At 40.6% G+C, this 18,146-nt stretch overlaps 1 protein-coding gene across 8 annotated transcripts in view; it reads right to left on the bottom strand.

Moving 5' to 3' along the window:
* Nucleotides 1-18,146, bottom strand: part of LOC138762149 (glutamate decarboxylase 1) — a 71,100-nt gene that overhangs the window by 39,990 nt on the left and 12,964 nt on the right. For 2 of the 8 annotated variants that reach the window (XM_069935615.1, XM_069935620.1), the window contains exons 1-7: nt 17,021-17,700; nt 15,309-15,496; nt 13,867-14,032; nt 10,237-10,299; nt 5,415-5,573; nt 4,832-5,074; nt 1,139-1,229 (exon numbers count right to left, since the gene is read on the bottom strand). In XM_069935615.1, coding sequence (XP_069791716.1) covers nt 1,139-1,229; nt 4,832-5,074; nt 5,415-5,573; nt 10,237-10,299; nt 13,867-13,948 — 638 coding nt within the window. In that variant the 5' untranslated portion in view covers nt 13,949-14,032; nt 15,309-15,496; nt 17,021-17,700. Of the gene's footprint in view, nt 1-186; nt 363-1,138; nt 1,230-4,831; nt 5,075-5,414; nt 5,574-10,236; nt 10,300-13,866; nt 14,033-15,049; nt 15,497-17,015; nt 17,701-17,887; nt 18,027-18,146 lie in introns of those variants that run through there. The other 6 variants (XM_069935622.1, XM_069935618.1, XM_069935619.1 and 3 more) reach the window with 6 other exon arrangements.

Raw genomic sequence — 18,146 nt, forward strand, 5'->3', positions numbered from 1 at the left:
TATTAGTGGACAACGTTTCAAGTGCAAACTATGTGGTTTGTATTAATGGACAGGATGTAGGGTCTGAATAGGGCTAATGTTGGTTAAAAGCAAAGTTTACAACCTGGAGTGGAATGAATTCAGGGCAAGGGTAAGAATTCTTAGGCAGAAACTGAATGGGGTGGCTTTAGTCTTTTTGCTGTTTACCTGGAGAAAGATCAGGGTCATCCATAACTGGTTTTGCTGAGCAAGGAATCTGACAGCACATAGAGTGTAGCCCAGTTGAGTGTCGAGGAAGTAAGGTAATGGTGAGTTTTGCAGCATACAGAAATTGATGGATACCAACAGATAATGTCTCCATGTGGCAACTTCTCTACAGGCAACTATGTGGGGATAAAAAGAGGAACTTTAAAATAAAGTGAGCTGCAATTTCCTCCAGCTATTCTAGGGAAAGACTCCATTGCCCTTCCCATAAACTTCAACTTCTTGCAAGCTTGCAGCAGTACTGCCTTGGTTAGACAGAAGCCCTGTCAACCCCAGGAGAATGAAGATACTCTCAATAGGATTACTTGACAACATGACAACACTATTGTATGGTCACTGAGTGCAGTCTTATTCTAGCCCAGCTGAAAGCCCTACAATACGTTTCTGGAAGGTCCTTTGGCAAAAAAAAGTAATTTAGTGCTCTCTAAGTTTAGAACGTTAATTGCCTTGAGAGCAAAACTCTATGGACATGTGAACATCAAAAGCAGAACTCCAACGTGATTGCACTTTGCTCAGTCCATCTCGCATCACCCTTCAAAAGAGCCCTTGTTTTCCCACTAGGCGCTACCACGGGCAGATCCCGACCTCCAGCAATCAGCTGCAGCCCAAATGAAATCCACCCTCGTTTCCTGCCGCAGGGCCCTCGCTCTATTCTGAATCCCGAATCCATTTCAAGTAACACAAAACGTCGCAAATATCAATGCTGGATTGCTTTTTTTTAATCAATCACCTGGAATCCATGCCATAAAGCTCAAGTCAACACATCCTACAGATTTTATATTATTCTGGGTGTTAATATTAGCGTTTACAACGGGAGTGAGTTTCGTGGGATTTCCTTTTGTGAAACGATGTACAAGTAAGCGGAAAGTAGGCTGAAGTGCATTCCAGAACTTACATGTTGGTGTTAGCCGTTGATGTAAGCCATTCTCCAGCCAGTCCGATAATGTCAAGACCAGAAGACAGCTGGTTGAAGAACCGAGGATGCCCTGCAGAAAATTAAAATAAAATGTTAAAAGTGCGGAAAATAATTTCAATCTTCAAGTGATTTCGTCCAGTTTTCTACTGGATAGATGTTCATGCCTACAACTGTTTTTGGTAACATTCCGCAAATATTAGCCATTATTTACTTAGTTGTAATTCTAAAATAAAACACCAAATACATCTAGCTATAAATTAAATGAATGAAGAAACATTTATTTTAAAAAATGACACGAGGTGGGGTTTTTTTTGTGGAAAAAAAATGATTTCTGCTCCCTATGTTCGAACATTTTAATTCTATAAGTAAATGCCCGAGATTAACTTTTAGCTTTTTCCAAAAATTGAGTGGCAAGAATATGAAACACACAGAACGTATGCTTCGGTGGCTATCAGTGTCCCTCTCTTCGCCAATTTAGTTTCTTCATGTGGTATTCGCTCTGGAATTAGTGTTAATTAAATGCATAAGCATTCCCATTAGATCTTCCGCTGCAAGGCTTTCTACGCGGGTCACAAGTTCTTATCAAAGCGTGTATTTTTTTTGTGCACTCTGACAAACGTTAAGAAAATGCTTTGAAAATATGGTACAACACAACCCAGAGACAAAACAGCTTGCATTTCTGTCCCGGAGTGATTTAACATATTATAGCATCAACATTTAGTCTGGAATTGAACAGCTGAGAAATGTTTAATCTCTTAGAACCAGTCTCGATTCAGAGAAAACTCTAATCCAAAAAGGATTCAATCTTTTAGTAAGCTTCACCGGCTGGGTCGGAGTGGTCGATTCCTGACTGGAAAGGGCGACGGCAAGTATTGATTTCAAGAGGCTTTAATAGGCTACCTAGGTACTGAAAATACTAACTGAGAGTCATTGAGGAATATTCACGTTTTTCAAGATATGAGCATCTCTAACTAATCCAGCCTTTCCTGCCCATCACTGATTGCCCTTGAAAAGGTGGCAGTGAGCCACTTTCTCTCACTGCAGCAACTGAATGAATGGCTTGCAATTTCAAAGGGCGAGTAAGAGCAAACTACTGTAGGCCATGGTTCATTTGTGGGATCGAAGCACGCAAGGACAGCAGGTTTATTTCCGCGAAGGACATCAGTGAACGAGACTGTTTTATACAACGATCCCGCAGACCGTGATCATCCTAATGATGGGTAAACATTGCTTCAAACCCCGGGTTATTCCACCATCGCCAAATGCGACGCTATTGGAGTAATTTAATCACTGCATTCCGCAAGTCACCTTCAGCAAAGTAGCTGTGTCATTCTTTCTCACATTTACTGTCATCTTTTAATTGAGTTTATTAACGAAATGTTCATTCCACGGGTAACCAACGTGATATTACGTGCTTTGGGCCTTTAGAAATAAAATAATTCCCGCAAAATACCAATAAGACACCCCTCGTGTATTGCATGATGGCACCATGAAGCAAAGGTCTTTAAGTTTGCAATTAAAAAGAAAAATACTTATCTCCGAGAACTTCCTTTGGATTTGGAACTATTGGTTTAAAAATTGAATGATTTAAGTTGAAAAGAACATTCAATTAGTTCCACTTCGGGAATAAAACATAACTTTTATAGTATATTTACCTTATAAATGATAACAAATGCTTGATAATGCAACCATTAAAATGGATCACATTTGACGCTTATGGACACAGAAGGATGCAGTTGAATGTCTATCCTTCAGTACGATCTAGTTCGACCAGTTCCACTGTTATGGATTGAACAGGACAGTGTATGTCGTTTCGTGGCAATTTTACAGCTGGAGCTGTGACATGGACATTACTGCACAATTTACGGGAGAAGATTCTGGCCTTTGACGTGAATTGCTTGGTTTGAAACATGCTGACTGGCTTTATACTATAAAACTGATGAACTGAGGAAGTGATTTATTTATTACTCAGCAGAGTGAAGAACGCCAAATATGTTTTCTTCACACCCGATCATTTGAAAATGCTGAATTAGGGAGGGGAAACGCGTCTCAAAAGGAGATTGACAAGACTCGACAGAAAGCAAGACAGGACAATATGTCGAGCAGCATCCGTGAGAGAAAAAAGAATGGGCTCAGAACCCTTCATCAATCTGTGAGCAGGGCCTTTCTGCTGTTGTCCTTGAATAAGAGTTGTTGTATATCAAAAATCCAGAGCCAACGCGCAAAACACTGTAGATGGTTCCATTAAATATCAATGCATTAAGTAAATCAGCACTGATATTGTTCTCTTTATTTAACTGCGACTAATGAGGTGTTTAATATTCCATTACATTAGACATGGTCACCCATTTGAAGGCAGCAGATAACACCTGACGCTCAGCACTCTATATTTGTTTTGCTTTTGTCTGAGTAAATATTCGATGTCAGACAGCGCCGAATTTGTCATTTAGCCAGAGTCCATACCAGGGCTGTAGTTCCTCACTGGAGGCAGGATGAAGAATTATAATGGCAAAGTGCCTAATTCCTCCGGTGAACGGTCTAAATGTCCTGATCGGTCAGAATTACACTATTGCACAAAAACATTGAAGATTGAAAACAAAACCTTTTTGTAACATTTAGCAATTCACAATATCTTTACAAATTACTGAGCATCATCTTAAATGCGGATTCAGGGGAGCTCAATATAGTCACTGTCATTTATGAATCTCCGTCGCCTTGTGCTCAGTCAAATGGTTGACTGCGTTTCGTTAATTACAACGTGATGAGTCTCGGAATGAATAGGATGTCATCGTACGGAACAACGTCCATAGCAATCTTTGAAGTACCAAATCCGGAGCAAAACAAAACAACCCGACTTGGGGAGGGAGAGAGAAAAAGAGGGGGAATTGGAGAGGGAGGGAAGGAAGGAAGGAAAGAAAGAAAATGCGTGCCTTGGTTAAAAGGCAGCCGGCAGCTGAGATCAACTCTCGCCTGGCCAAAAGGCTGTCCGCATGAGTGGATGGGAGGAAAAGGGGATCGGGAAGCATTCTTCAGGATAATTTCTGACCACTGTCGACATTTGAGAATAATTCCCCAATGAGAGGTTATCGGGGTCCTACCTCATTGCGACGATATATCTATAATAAATAAAAATTAAGTTTATATAGGCAGTCTTCAATTTATGGACCCAATTGCAATGTTTTGTTGTTATTCGCGATAAGAAATGGTACTACATAGTTTGCGATCGATGTGTACGGTATACCTATCTCACGAAATGCAAAGCACGATTTAGCGATTGTAGGAACAGAACCGTTCCCATATCACACAATATTCATCCATTCGACAATTTTGGCCAGATAGAATTATCACTCGAATGCAGCATGTCTTTGTTTCATTTCCTGGGGGCGGATATATGCCAAGATCATATAAAAATCGAGTGGGCGACCATTACACAACAACACAAGTGACTGCTCGATTCTCATCGGCCGTTTTGCATAACACATGCGCATACTAAATCTATTCGACACGATCGTCGACGAACGAGGAATTCAGACGGATCGACTAACGGTGTTCATTCGGGAGACATTCCAACCATCAAAGAATGCAAATGCTCTTCCCTGCTGAAAATAGCAATTTCGAAAGGTTATGGAAAAATATTCAATGGTATTAACCTTGAAGGATTTTGAGGTTTACCTGTCCTAACGCCATACTTCAGCGTGTCCCTGCAGTCCACTAGTATCTGCTCAAGAGATTCAGGGTTGTCCGAAAGCTCGAGGTTAAAGCCTTCTATTCCCTCCAGGAGTTGATGTGGGTGATGAAAGTCCAGTACTTTCGTTGACCTATCGAAAGTTTTCTTTATATAGTTGAGAAGAATATCCACTACTTCCAGGAGGAATTGTGTAGTTTGTTCTTCCCCATTTTTGGCTGGTAACAAGTCTGGAAAATAATACGTTGCACAAACCTTGTTTTTATTCCAACAGCAAGATGGAAGAAACAACACACCAAACAGCCAATGTCTTCAATAAACACAAGCATACTTTTATAAAACGTATTGATGCCACAGTTTTACATAATAAATCAATAAAGATTAGCGTAAGACTTCTAAAAGTCTATTGATTTCAAACGTGTAATGTCCTTTAGAAAACGTGGCAACATGTTAAGTAACTCGAGCTTAATATTAAAGCATCCACGTTATATGCGCGTTATCCCCGCATTTGAATATTACTTGTGATTATGGTTGGGGCTAAACTTGCAATTTCCCAATCACCAAAATTACCTCTGGCGTAGAGATTGGAAAAATCAGTTTCCGTGCGTCTGAATATCGAGCTTCTGTCGCTGTTTCCGCTGGAGTTCAGGATCTTGGATGACTGCCGATCCTTCAGCGAACTTACCGTCCTGCTTTTGTCCTCGATGCTGTTCGTCCGTTGTAAAAAACCTACATCATTAAGAGAAAGATCTGTAAGAGATTGCTTCCTTCCCCGTCCAAACATCGTGTATGGTTTTGTCTCGTTTGAAGGTAATTATAGGAGGAAGGTGTCGAGTAGCAAGTGGGAAGAAGCTGCTTATTAGAGTTCCACTGTAACCCGCAACAGATAATTTATATGGAATATTTGCTGGTAGGAGGCTGAGGTCACGATGTCGTCAGCACAAACCGACCATGCGAAAATAAATATTCGTTGTTTAGTGTACTGGTAAATTGTAGTTAAATAAACCCGACATAATAGACGGTCAGAGGCAGCCACTAGGGCCGAGTCAGCAAGACCCTCCGGGCAAACTTTCCAGTCTGTCAAGGTGAAAGGAACCATGATGAATGAAGGTTTGTACCCACTGTCTTCCGATTTAAATCCAATGCATTGGCTAATCATTTCTAACCAGTTATTTATACCATTCCGCCCGAAATTAACCAGCATATCAACACTTCAACTGAGATCTAAAACTCCCCTCAGTTAAGTCAATATTGTTGCTCGTTCGGTTATGTCTGTATTCTTAAAACGTTCTTAACCTGGGCGAAGGGTTTGCATTTTGACAATAATTTACATTGTAACAAAACAGCTTCATAGGTTTTCAATTTCAAGCAGTGTCAGGACGTTGGGAAACCGCTGCGCCAAACGTCAAAGATCTGCTCCACGAATCTTTCTTCTACCTTAGCCCTGGGCTTGATTTTGACCAGTACTTGCTGAAACAGAATTAAATCTCCAAATCTGAAACAACAATTATGGCTCAACCCTACGGTCCTATTTCGCCGTTCCATCAGAAAATTAAGACGTGTGTGACTTTTTGACCAGAGTGTCAGCAAGATCTCGGACTTCAGCTGAAGTGGAACTTTTTGTCAGATGTTCGGAGCAGATCGATTGAATATTTTCGTCCGTGCGTGTCCTCGATGTAGGCTGAAGATGGCGTTCTTGGTATAATTGCAAGACTTGCAATGTGCAAACATAATTCAAAATCTGCACGTTTCGTAGGCCCATTCATTAATTCCAGTATTAATTTCCCTTCACCAGCCGTCTGTTAAAACGGTCACACGAAATACAACTCGTCTACCGTCAAAGTGCCAGCCTATTATTAACCTAACACGATGTAACTAACTCGACAAGAACCAGTGCTCCTCTTCATAATTTATCCAGGCTAGTCTGCTTTTATGTTGGTAATTTTGGGAGATTGTGCTCGCTGGCCGTGCTATCTCAGAAAACAGCGAGGTGACGAATAGGCTTTTAATAAGTTTCCCATTAATCTGTTCCCCGGAGGAAGGCGGTGCCTGTGCAGATAAGGGCGATGAATCCAGAGAGAAAAAAAGGCTCTGCAAATCGACGATACCAAATCACACCTTTTAATTTCATCTTAACAATAAGATTTTTGGGGTCTTCAAAACGGCGGTGTACTTCCCACAATAACAATCACCGCTGTGGAAAAGTGATTAACTCAGTAGATGGAATATTCTACAATTGGAGGCACTATGAAATGCCTTTCTGGCAGCGAACAACCAGCTTTTAAAAGCCCAGCCAGTGTCCAACATTCCCTTTGTATGAATCGGCCAGAATAGATAAAACCAGCATCTCGCCTCTACACTTTAAAATGCTTGAGAAAGTAAAAGAAGAAATATTTTATGCACCCTACGTTTTGTTTTAACCAGGAATGAACTACACAACTCGTTTTTCACCAGTAAGCGACTATACTAACTGTCAAAAATGCGCTAAGGCCTGGGTGATTTGGTTAGAAGCACATTTCCAGATACGGAATGCAAACTTTAGAGATTGTGCAGATTTGGGTGAGAGCGGAGATTAGTTCAGGTCAACTCAAGTCTTGACACGTTTTGCCACCAGACGGCGCACCAGTTTCCAGTGGTGACTCCGAAACCTGCCACATTTATTCTACACCACAGGTCACACAATTGGCGTCGTTTATTTTTTCATATATAGATTTCCGCTGCAAATTTATGTCCATGTTTGACAAAATACTGAAATATCTGGCAATAGGAATGTTTGGCGTCAAGGAGAAGGGGGTACATCAAAGATGGTTAACATGGCAACGTAAAATTCTTCTGATGACGATGCCTTTAAAGATTATTTGTGAAGGGAAATTGGGACACAAACATTTCTTGGAATGGAATCTTAAAGCTTTACATGAATAACGTTGTTGCGAGGGTGCAACTAGGTGTTCGAAGTTCATTTGTATTGAATATCCTTTGATCTGGATGGCAAGATTGAGCTGAGGCGGTAAAGTTAAGAGCAAAAGTTGAATCTCAATACCCCAAGCTCTACATTATGACATGTAAAGATTTGGGGGCAATTAAAAGGATGATGGCATCTCAGAAAATGCACGTCGTCGGGGGTCAAAAAAAAAGGAGAGCGATTGAGCGCGCAACTCACACATGGACAATAAAGATTATGCCAACCAAGCAGCAGCGAGGATTAATTGAAAAGAATCCATGGTTATTCAGGCATTGTAAAAACCCATTTTCGGAGAGCCATCATCGACGTCTCCACAGTTCGACCATGATTAAATTTATTGCCCTAAATTAATTGTGGCAAATTTAATTAGGTTGTGTATTACTGATTTTCGCTTTGACAAGGTCAAGAGTTTCATTGCTAATTATAAAAAAAGTCCTCAATGCAAAACAACATCATCATTTACCAAAGCTCCAAAGTTATCAATAGCTCTGGGGAGTTGCATTAAGTCCACACGAAATGTAAATTCTCTGGCATTCAGAGAACTAATGCTAAGTACACTGGTTTAGGGTACAACTAGTATATGTCGCATCATTTCTCCGACATTAAAAAAAAATCCCCATGTCACATAGTAGCTAGGCAGTAATCAAAAATAAAATCCCGGCGCTCTCTGACCAACGGAATGTTTCCAACAGTTTTTGTGTTATACTGTATTAATATATTGGAACCTCATCATTGCACGTGTTATTCGGGCCCCATCCACTAGGAGAAAACTCTATCCGGCACTCAAGGCTCGAATTTCCTCAAACCACATCGCCGGATAGCGACAGAATGGCCAATGGATACATCAAATAGAAAACTCGAAATACGTCTTCATATGCCTTTTGAACTGTTGTTGCGTTTTGCACTGCTGTGACGTCACGTTTAATTCATTTATAAATTTGCCTATTGTAAAATTTGATAAGAAGCTTTTTTTTATCCTTTTTGGGTTTTAATTATAACAGGAAATGTTTTTTTAAAAATCAAACCGGAGAACACGAAAACTGTGTCGAATCAAAACACCGCTTTTTTTGTTTCTATTTCGAATTGCTATGAGAGTTGATCTAAAGTATACGTGGAATGAAGGCAAACACTTGGGGCAGTCGGCGCATCGTGTGTTTTTTTTTTGGCTCATTCTGGTTTTACTAAAGTCGTTTCATAGCGTGTTCAGTTCTTTGAACTCATGATAAATCTATTCCCCTGTTACTAAATTGGCTTCAGTTTTTTTTTACTATTAATTAGCATATTTGACCTTTTAACTATCCAGGGACTTGAAGATTTAGGCCGACGACTCTGTGCAATACTGAGGGCCGGCTATTATCTTTTGAATGGGATCCCATTTGTCTGTTCAAACCGCCCCACGGCTCCAACGATCCCTTTTCATGAAGATCTGGCGAATTCTTCCGGTGTCTCGCATTAATAAATACTATCAAAACACATCAGGAGTCCATACTCTGGTTGGTGGGTGAGGTTTTTGCTGCGGATAAATCGCCTGTTATTTTGGTTTGCATGTATGTAAACAAAAATCCAAATTTTGGAGAAATTTGAGATGACCATCCCCTCAGCGTCCACAACGGGGGCTAAAACGACTCATTTGGGCTAATCTCAATTTCCAGCTCACCATCCGTCGCGGCACTTTAGATGTTGATTCAAATACATTTTAATATGAAGACAGAAATGCCGGAGGAACTCAGCAGGATTCGCAGCGGCCGAAGAAGAAGACATATACCCGAAACATCAGTTACATCTCCTCCGGCATTTCATCTCAGCGACTGCAGACTCTCGTGTTTCACTCTCAATTCGGAAAGAGAGCCCCAGACTCCACCCCCTACCTCATTCTTCAGGTGAAAAAGTACAATAACTAAAAGGAAATTAACCGAGGGACGGGGGTGGTGGTTAACGCTGTCGAGACATTCTTTTTTCTATTTCCAATGGATTGCAATTGCTCATCCTATAAAGCGCGATGTACTCAATTCACACACACGCACGGTGAACATCATGAGTGCTCAATAAGCGAAGCGTTACATCAAACAATCCACACCAACATAAATGCATGTGCGTTGGGTTTCACGTGACCTGTGTGCAATTTAAAGGTATCATTCGTGCCGATTAAGCATTTACAGAACTGACTAATTAAGGCTACAATTTAAAGAAACCAAGAATAGAAAGACGAGCAACGTCGATAACATTAAAGGGAAAACTTAAGACAAACATTGTTTTGGATGCCAAGTGTGTATTAAACCGCGGTTTAACACACCCTCCGGTCGGTGACTCAACGCATGTTGGACGGAGCCTGGATATCCGGCTTGTGCTTTGGTTGACTCTGATAGATCAAAGTTGCTCAAATGCTTTTTGAAATTCACATTTATTTATGCCAAACACAAAATTACATACCACAGATCTTTAGACCAAGTTTTCTTGTACATCCATGAGCAACTCCGCACCAAGTATCATAGGCTGAAATAAGGATAGAAAGAAGATAAAAATGTGCACATCAGGGCACCGTTCTTCTGACAATTGACACAATAATTTGACACAGGGGAGAACTATTTTTAAAATATTGGCTCAGAAAAGGCTTGTATTTGATATCCTATCATAAAAAGCTTCGAAACGATTATAGATAGAGAATTTGGGTTAAAAAGGGTTTAAGTTAAAATGTGATGATTAGTCATAAAAGGGGGCTAACCACTAGAGTTTAGCTGGAAAATGTTACCACAGACTTGCAACAGATTTAACTACAGAGAGACATGCAGGAGCCAAAGATTGATAAAGAGTGAAAAACAGAATTTGGTGTGAGCAGAGGTCATGAATGATCGTGGTGTGCGTGACTAACAGTAATCAGGATGATTCTGCAAAAACTAACCAATTAAAGCAGTGTAGTGGAGATGCTGAAGGACAAGCAAATTGTATAAAAAACAATGCACTGTATGTATTGGGGCTTGACTTGGCTAGAAGCCGGTTGAGTCCAACTCTGCAGACTTGTGAATAAAGCTTGTCGTGTCACCGATCTTAAAGAGACTCATTTGTGAGAATTTGTGTTTCTGACAGAAACGGTTCACATTTCATTCAACGTATTTTTTGAAAATGTGCAAACAACCCAAAAAGAATAAGAATCACAAACAGTTATTGAACGAAATCTTCATATTAATTATTTGGCGAACTTGTAAACATTTGGTCAATGAACGTGTTTCTAAGGCTCGCTGCTCTTCTCCTTTTCCTTAAATTCCAAATCGGGTCGTCCAGGGACTGAATATCCCATAAATGTTGGCACACATCCGGCAAATTGAAAGCTGAAAACAAACCTGCGTGAAATGAGGTCGGAGACGTCGTCCAGGACTTAAGTGGCTGAAAAATGATATTTGACTAACTCGGTTCTGCACGACTTGCCGTCAGTCGGAGAATGTTGCACGGTTCTGCGCGAGTGTAATTCGTTTTATTTTTGCAAATACCCACCTTCATTTACATTTATATATTATCCTATTATTGAGTATCCGTTTTTTTTAAGCAAGTTAATGATTCGTGTGGCAGTTTATTTCAAAATCTGACTGTAATACGCCTGCATGTGCAGCCCAGCGGTAGTGAGCTACCAGGCGTGTTGCGTGCATTGTACGCGTGAGAACAGAAATATTATAGAAATATTTATAATCATTAGAATTTTCAAATTTAGCACGACTGATCTCCACATTATCAGCCCTCAGGACGCATACACCAACGTATTGAATTTTTATATTTCTGCTTGATTTTAACGCTGAATGAAGCTGCAATTTGGAAGTCTCTCCCTGGTCTGACAGTTCCAGAGCCTGGTTTATGAGGTGTGTAAATACTAATAGCATCACAAAACAGCACCGTAACTACGCAACAGGAGAAAAGGCGAATAAAGAAAATCTCATAACAAGGCTAAATCCAAAAATAAATAAACACCTACCCACACACACACACCCACATTCACACACACGCCCGCACCCACCCCCACATTCACACACACACCCCCACCCACATTCACACACACTTTACACACCACACACATATCACAGCCCCCCACACCCCCACCCACACCACACCCCACCCACATTCACATACACTTACACACCACACACACCCACACATTCACACACCACACAGCCCCCCCCACCCCCACCCACTCACACACACACCACACAACCCTCACACACCACACACGCACACCACACCCCCCCCCACACACTTACACACCACACACACAACCACACCCACCCAGACACAAACCCACACACAACACCTACGCACTCACACCTACACACTCACACACATATTCACCACACACCACCATGCTCGCACACACGGACACACATGGGCGCGTGCGCACACACACGCTCTAAGAGAAAGACAGATCTATATCTGTATCTATATATATCCCTTTAAAACCAATTGTACAGAAAGTGTGAAGGGAGACCCAACTTTTGTAGAATGGATCAGAAAGATATTTAACTACCATAAATTAAATTAAATTAAATGCTGACCACTGCAAGCTTCGGTGGTTTCACTTATAAAGGTTGCAAATGATGGAGGGCGATATAATTTATCTGTTTCTTAAGTAATTAAATGGGTTTTCAGAACGGTGGAATAGCATTAGAAGTAAAAACCAGATCTATTTGGATTTCTTAAGGAATGTAGACATTGCTGCCCGAATGCAACCTAACCCTCCGTGGTTGTCTCTTGGTGACTGTGACCGTGTGAGACGAGCACTCAGTCTCGGCTGGGCTTTGTCATTTTTGGTGATTTTTGGAACGTTGACAGCCCGAGTAAAGCCTTCTCAATAAAAAAAAAGACTGACACAAATGCGCCCCAGGTCAGTGATTGGGAGAGAAAAAACATGCCCGAGCTGATGATGTAGGACTGGGACAAGCAAGAAACACGATTACAAACGGAAGGACAAAAATTCACACAGTATACTCTTCACATTTCTTCGCTACACCAAAGGATTTATTGATCTATTAATGGTTTTCTATTAATGGTTTCATGAAATACGGTCATATCGCACCTCATCGTACATATATCTTAAATTTTATTTAACAGGCGAAGATAAATTAACTTAAATCGGGAATTTCCGTAAAGAGTGGCACCCGTTGTTTTCTTTGAAAGAAGTACAAAAGCGAACTACGCATAAACATCCAAAACTGGCGAGGTTAGTAGTCTGTCTGTGCGTGCGTGCGGTCAAGTGTGAGACAGATAGTGTGTGTGACGGGTAGGGAGGCGGAGATGGCGATGGAGGCAGGAGAAATTGAGATAAAGCGGCAGAATTTTAATACTTGAAGCGAAATCTAGGTTACTCGGGTGCTTCTTGGCAGATGGAATCAATATTATCGCCTGGCAGCTTCTGAAGCCCCCTAAGGCAAAAAAAATATTCCAAGTGTAATGGTCGCGATGCCCATCTTTATTTAGGGCAAGTTTTCCTTTGTCAGTGTCCATTATGTAATCGACTTGTTTATTTGTGCTTGATGTCAAAATTGAGACAATGCAACAAACGGTTTAATCTCTCATCCTTCCCATTTCAATAGCTCTCGTTCGTTCGCGTCGTAGCTATTAGCGACTTCATAAGAGGTACAATTAGCTGCATCAGCCGCCTTCACATTCACCCTCCTATAATTACACCACCACTCAAACTCTGCACTAAAAGGATCTGTGATAATGAGCAAAGTGCATAAACCGCCATAAAATTACAACTTGGACAGCTTTTTAAAATGCAGCTGTATGCTTATTTTCACAGAGCGAAATACATCGTAAGCCTCCAGGTGCTAAACGTGAAGAATTAAATGGCTAATATCTCTGCGCGTTAATAAACACAGAGGCACAACTTGCGCAATTCTATTGATAACGTAAATGATGCTGTTTTACTTAGATTTTTCTGTTCATTTAAACATCCCTTTAGAAACGTTGAGACTTCGTAACGTTTTCTATAGATGTATCGCCCACAGAATGACAATCAGGCACTTCGACTATTGTGTTCTCATGAATTGCTCTTGAAATTGGATAGAAAGGGCTTACTTGTATTTCTGTCCCCTGGTCGTAAATTTGAAGAGTTAGAATCTTGACCCACGCCTGAGGATGAAGGAGCGGAAGATGCCATCGGTTCTGGCAGATGCAAAATCCCTGGTCAAATGGGGTGACGCCTTCTTTCGTATCCTTTCTCTTCAGTGCAAGTCACTGGCTTCTGTAAGGAAAATAATAAGTTTTGTTGGTTTTCTTCCGAAGTAGCTGTGTGTCTGCGCGCGTGTGTGTGAGGGAGAGCGAATGGCTTAGAAATCAGCCTTGCGCTTTCAAATATTTCACTTTATTAGCATTCAGGGCGCTAAAGGGCTTTCATGGAAGGTAGGAGAAGCAATGAATCGCGCCGTACAGACATGTCTCACGTAATCGCAAGCAATATTGCAATCAATATTTATGGGAAAGTATCAAATAATAATTCTAGAACCCCTTTAAAAAGGGCGAAGCTCGATAAAGGACAGACATTTTAATGGAATGACGCATCGCAAGGTTTATCACTTCTGGTTAAAGATCTCATTGGGAACATTGACTGAAATACTTTCCATTGCCTTTGCTTAGCCGCCGGGCATCCAGCAATCTGTTTTTGATCAGTAAGGACTTCCAGGAGGACAATGTCACCCACCATAAATGCTCCATCAATTATCGGTCAGCCATTGTGAATGTATATCCATGTATTGTAAAGACATTTGATTTAACCAACCAAAACGACTAAGAACAAAGATCACGATGAGACCTAACGTTTCCCAAATACGGCCCAAAACAATTTAACCGAAATGTAAAATAATCAATATTGTGGTCAGAAATGTTCGATTTGTAACCATGCAACGAAAAGACCGATCTGACCTACTGTACCACTTTTAATCAGCTATATATTATGTAGAATTAATTCTGTGACCATCTACCCCAAAGTACAGTTGAATTTGTGGCACAAGCGACCATTCATAATAATCATTCAACACGTATTTTTTTTAGATTTGGACGAATATGGTTTCTATTCAAATCTAACCTATTCGTATTTGTAATTGAAAACATGATAGACTAACCCAGAGGGATTTTAAATCCCCCCAAATATAATCGGGCCATGCGTTGAAGCATGGACAAGTTAGCAGCGAATTATGACAAAATAACTCGGAGAAAAATTAGAACATTTAACATTTCAGGTAAACAACGAGGAGGACTTTACCGTGTTGCGAAGATGCCTAGGTAGCAGCCGCCAACCAATTGGCTCCCAACAACTAAATTACATCTGGAGACATGCAAGTTTCTGTCAGCATGAAGGAGGCTTATAATACTCCAAGGGAAACGACGTCGGAATATAAATCAAGAACAAAAAAATTCCTTTCAGCATGACCTTTTTTTTCTTGAATTACGTTTGATTTGCTGCTTTAAAAGTGTGAATCGCCCGTTTATCCGACACGACGCGCGAATGAGTCACACATCACCTCCTCTGCTTCAAAATGTGTCGCTCCAATACTGTCCAGGTTACATTGTCTGCAGAAAACCAACGCCCCTCCACCGTTCGCTGGAGTTACGTGACTTTTCACCAGGTACTTTGAGCGCCTCAAGGGCTTTGGTCCTTGTTTGTGAATCCTGATCACGGAGCAGGTGCGTCCGAGGAAGGTTGAACTATCTGACAATCGAAACAACAGTATCCAATGCATTAACACAAAGGGAAAAACACATTCAAACTTTAGAACAGGATTTTAAACTACGAAGTGGCCAATTTAATCGAACATTTCCATTTCACCTTGGTGTTTTGAAATGCAAGTTTAATCCACATGGAGCCACGCACGTCTGTTCTTCGTGTATACCAGCAATACTAACAATAATAATACGGGGCTCCTTTCTCTGCCACTCTGTGGGAAGGATTTCTCAAATAGTGTGCGACATTATTGGTTTTATTTATATTAATTTTAGAACCGCTATTTCTGTACATGGTCGTAAACAGAAAATAAAACCAATCAGCAGAGGGCGCCACAGATCGTCAAACCATGGAGTCCTTGCTTCATTGAACTGTCACGGCGGGGGCTCGAACCCGCCACATTCCTCACTATTAACAATATATGGAAGAAAAATAAGGGTCGGAATATTTCTGGTCATGGGAGATTACTTAAATTGGTGACCGATGAAAATATGTAACATCTTATAAAAACGTTATAAATGTTTAAACGCGAAGGGAGTGAAAATAAAATCAAAGTGGGTCGTGAAAACAGCGAAGCTGACAATATAAAATTATAAATGAAATGATAAAACTGTAAGCGAAGTTGGTAGTGGAAGAAGCATCTAAAGACTAAATGGTTAAAACGCGGACGATCATCGGCAGTGGATTTTGAACTCGATAATCAAGTGGCATCTGATGATCCAAGAAGATTCACACGAGGTTCTGCGTGAAACACAAAACGATACGTTCTCAAACCTCAATCTCAAACGGATATTATAACAAGCAAGAGTCTGGACGGAGGTTGCGAAAATTCTACAGGTTGAAGGTAAGTGAAACAACAGGTTCCCCGCTGGACAACACGCGAGTTAGGGGGAGAAATAAACGTTATAGTGACGGAAATAACCGTGCATCATATTTTCTACGAAGAGTTCTAATATTTCATGAGATACCAGTTAATTTGTCCGAGGATATAGTCTTTTCGATTGTTTGAAAAGTGAAATGATGAAACAATATTGAAGGGCTGATATCAATATGAAGAATTGTTCGCAGATCAAGAATCGGCGCACCTCTTTTGGGAATTGATTAGCAAGTTTGTGAGGGAAACTTTGCATCTTTTCATGACAGAAGTGCTGGGTCTTTGGTTTCTACGTACATCTAAATTTAACTGGCAGCAAAAAAAAACCCAACCGAATGAACCACGAAAACAAAGGCTGCCAAGCTTTGAAGTATTTGAATTTTCGATAAAGTTGAAGCAAATTACCGATTTGTGTGACAGAACTTCAACAACGGTTCAAAAAGCCAACCCGACCATCGAATATCACAAAGTAAACATGTGAAACTCTGGGAAGGGCAAGGAAAATTTATATCAGGGTGAACGTCATATTTAACCTTTTCAACCGCGGATACTTGGAAATCGAGGCGATGTTTTCACTTAAAATATTAGTATTAAATTCACTGTAATTGTATATTTTATCAGGACATTACGTACCTTACCTAATGCATTGCAGAAACTATTGACACCAACGGAACCGTGAGCAATTGGAAATGACGATATTTCTTGCCAAATGTATGCGATTTTAATGATCAAAAACGTTTGAGCAACATATCGTTCCGCTTACAATTCCGGTCACTCGAATTTGGGGTAAGTGCGTCGCCCATCTTTTTTATGTTGCAAACCTGATACGAAATACCAGTCATCAGGCAAATCCAGATTCTGCTCTAACTACGGTCATAGTGCACTCTGTACTGGCAGTACAGAAACCATGTCTGACCACCCTCTGAGGGCTGAGTCAAATTGTTGACGTGAATTAAAATGTTCTGTTATGACGCCCATTGATGTATCTCATTTTCTTGCTATTTTGGAATTCTAAACATTTAGCATCCATGAAAGAGTGCAAAGCCAATCTACCTGACGCAGTGCAATACCAAAACAAATCATGGTTCACAATCGTAAGGTAGTAAACTGCCAACTGAGATGGAATTCAGAGCAAAATGTTACACACGTAGTAAAGTGAAGATTTTCTCTGAGTGTCCTCAACGCACACATTACAGGCCTTTTCTAACTTTTCCCCCTCAGATGGTGTAATTAATTTTAAATACAATTAAACAATTTTCAGGTCATCCATAAAGAAAAAAATGGATTGACATTATGCAAGGATTGCCGTCGAGTTATATGTCCAGCACATATGTGGACGATGTCACAATACACGGGGTGTGTTGTTAATCGCGTCACGACAAACCTCATGCGGACTGTTACTGACTAATTAACTGTGGCCCCTCCGCACAGGAGTGGTATTATTAGCCAGAATGCTCTCCAAGGTACACCTGTAGAGGACATACAAATCTCCTCAGACACCTCACCTGAGGTCTTGCATCAACATGGAGGCTCCAGGACAGACCCTGGGAGATGTTGGCATCCAAGAATTTGAAGTTCTTCACCCTCTCCACTGCTGACCTCTTGATGAGTATTGGATCATGTTCTTCCGATTTCCTCCTTTTCCTTTTGAAATTTTTAAATTGAGTTTAGCATATAAATCCTACATACAAAGTCTTCTAATGTAATAAATAACAGGTCATCTACACATCACAAATTAATATAAATGTAAATCAAAAACCTATC

The sequence above is a fragment of the Narcine bancroftii genome, chromosome 4 (genome assembly GCF_036971445.1).
Source record: "Narcine bancroftii isolate sNarBan1 chromosome 4, sNarBan1.hap1, whole genome shotgun sequence".
Lineage (NCBI taxonomy): Eukaryota > Metazoa > Chordata > Chondrichthyes > Torpediniformes > Narcinidae > Narcine > Narcine bancroftii.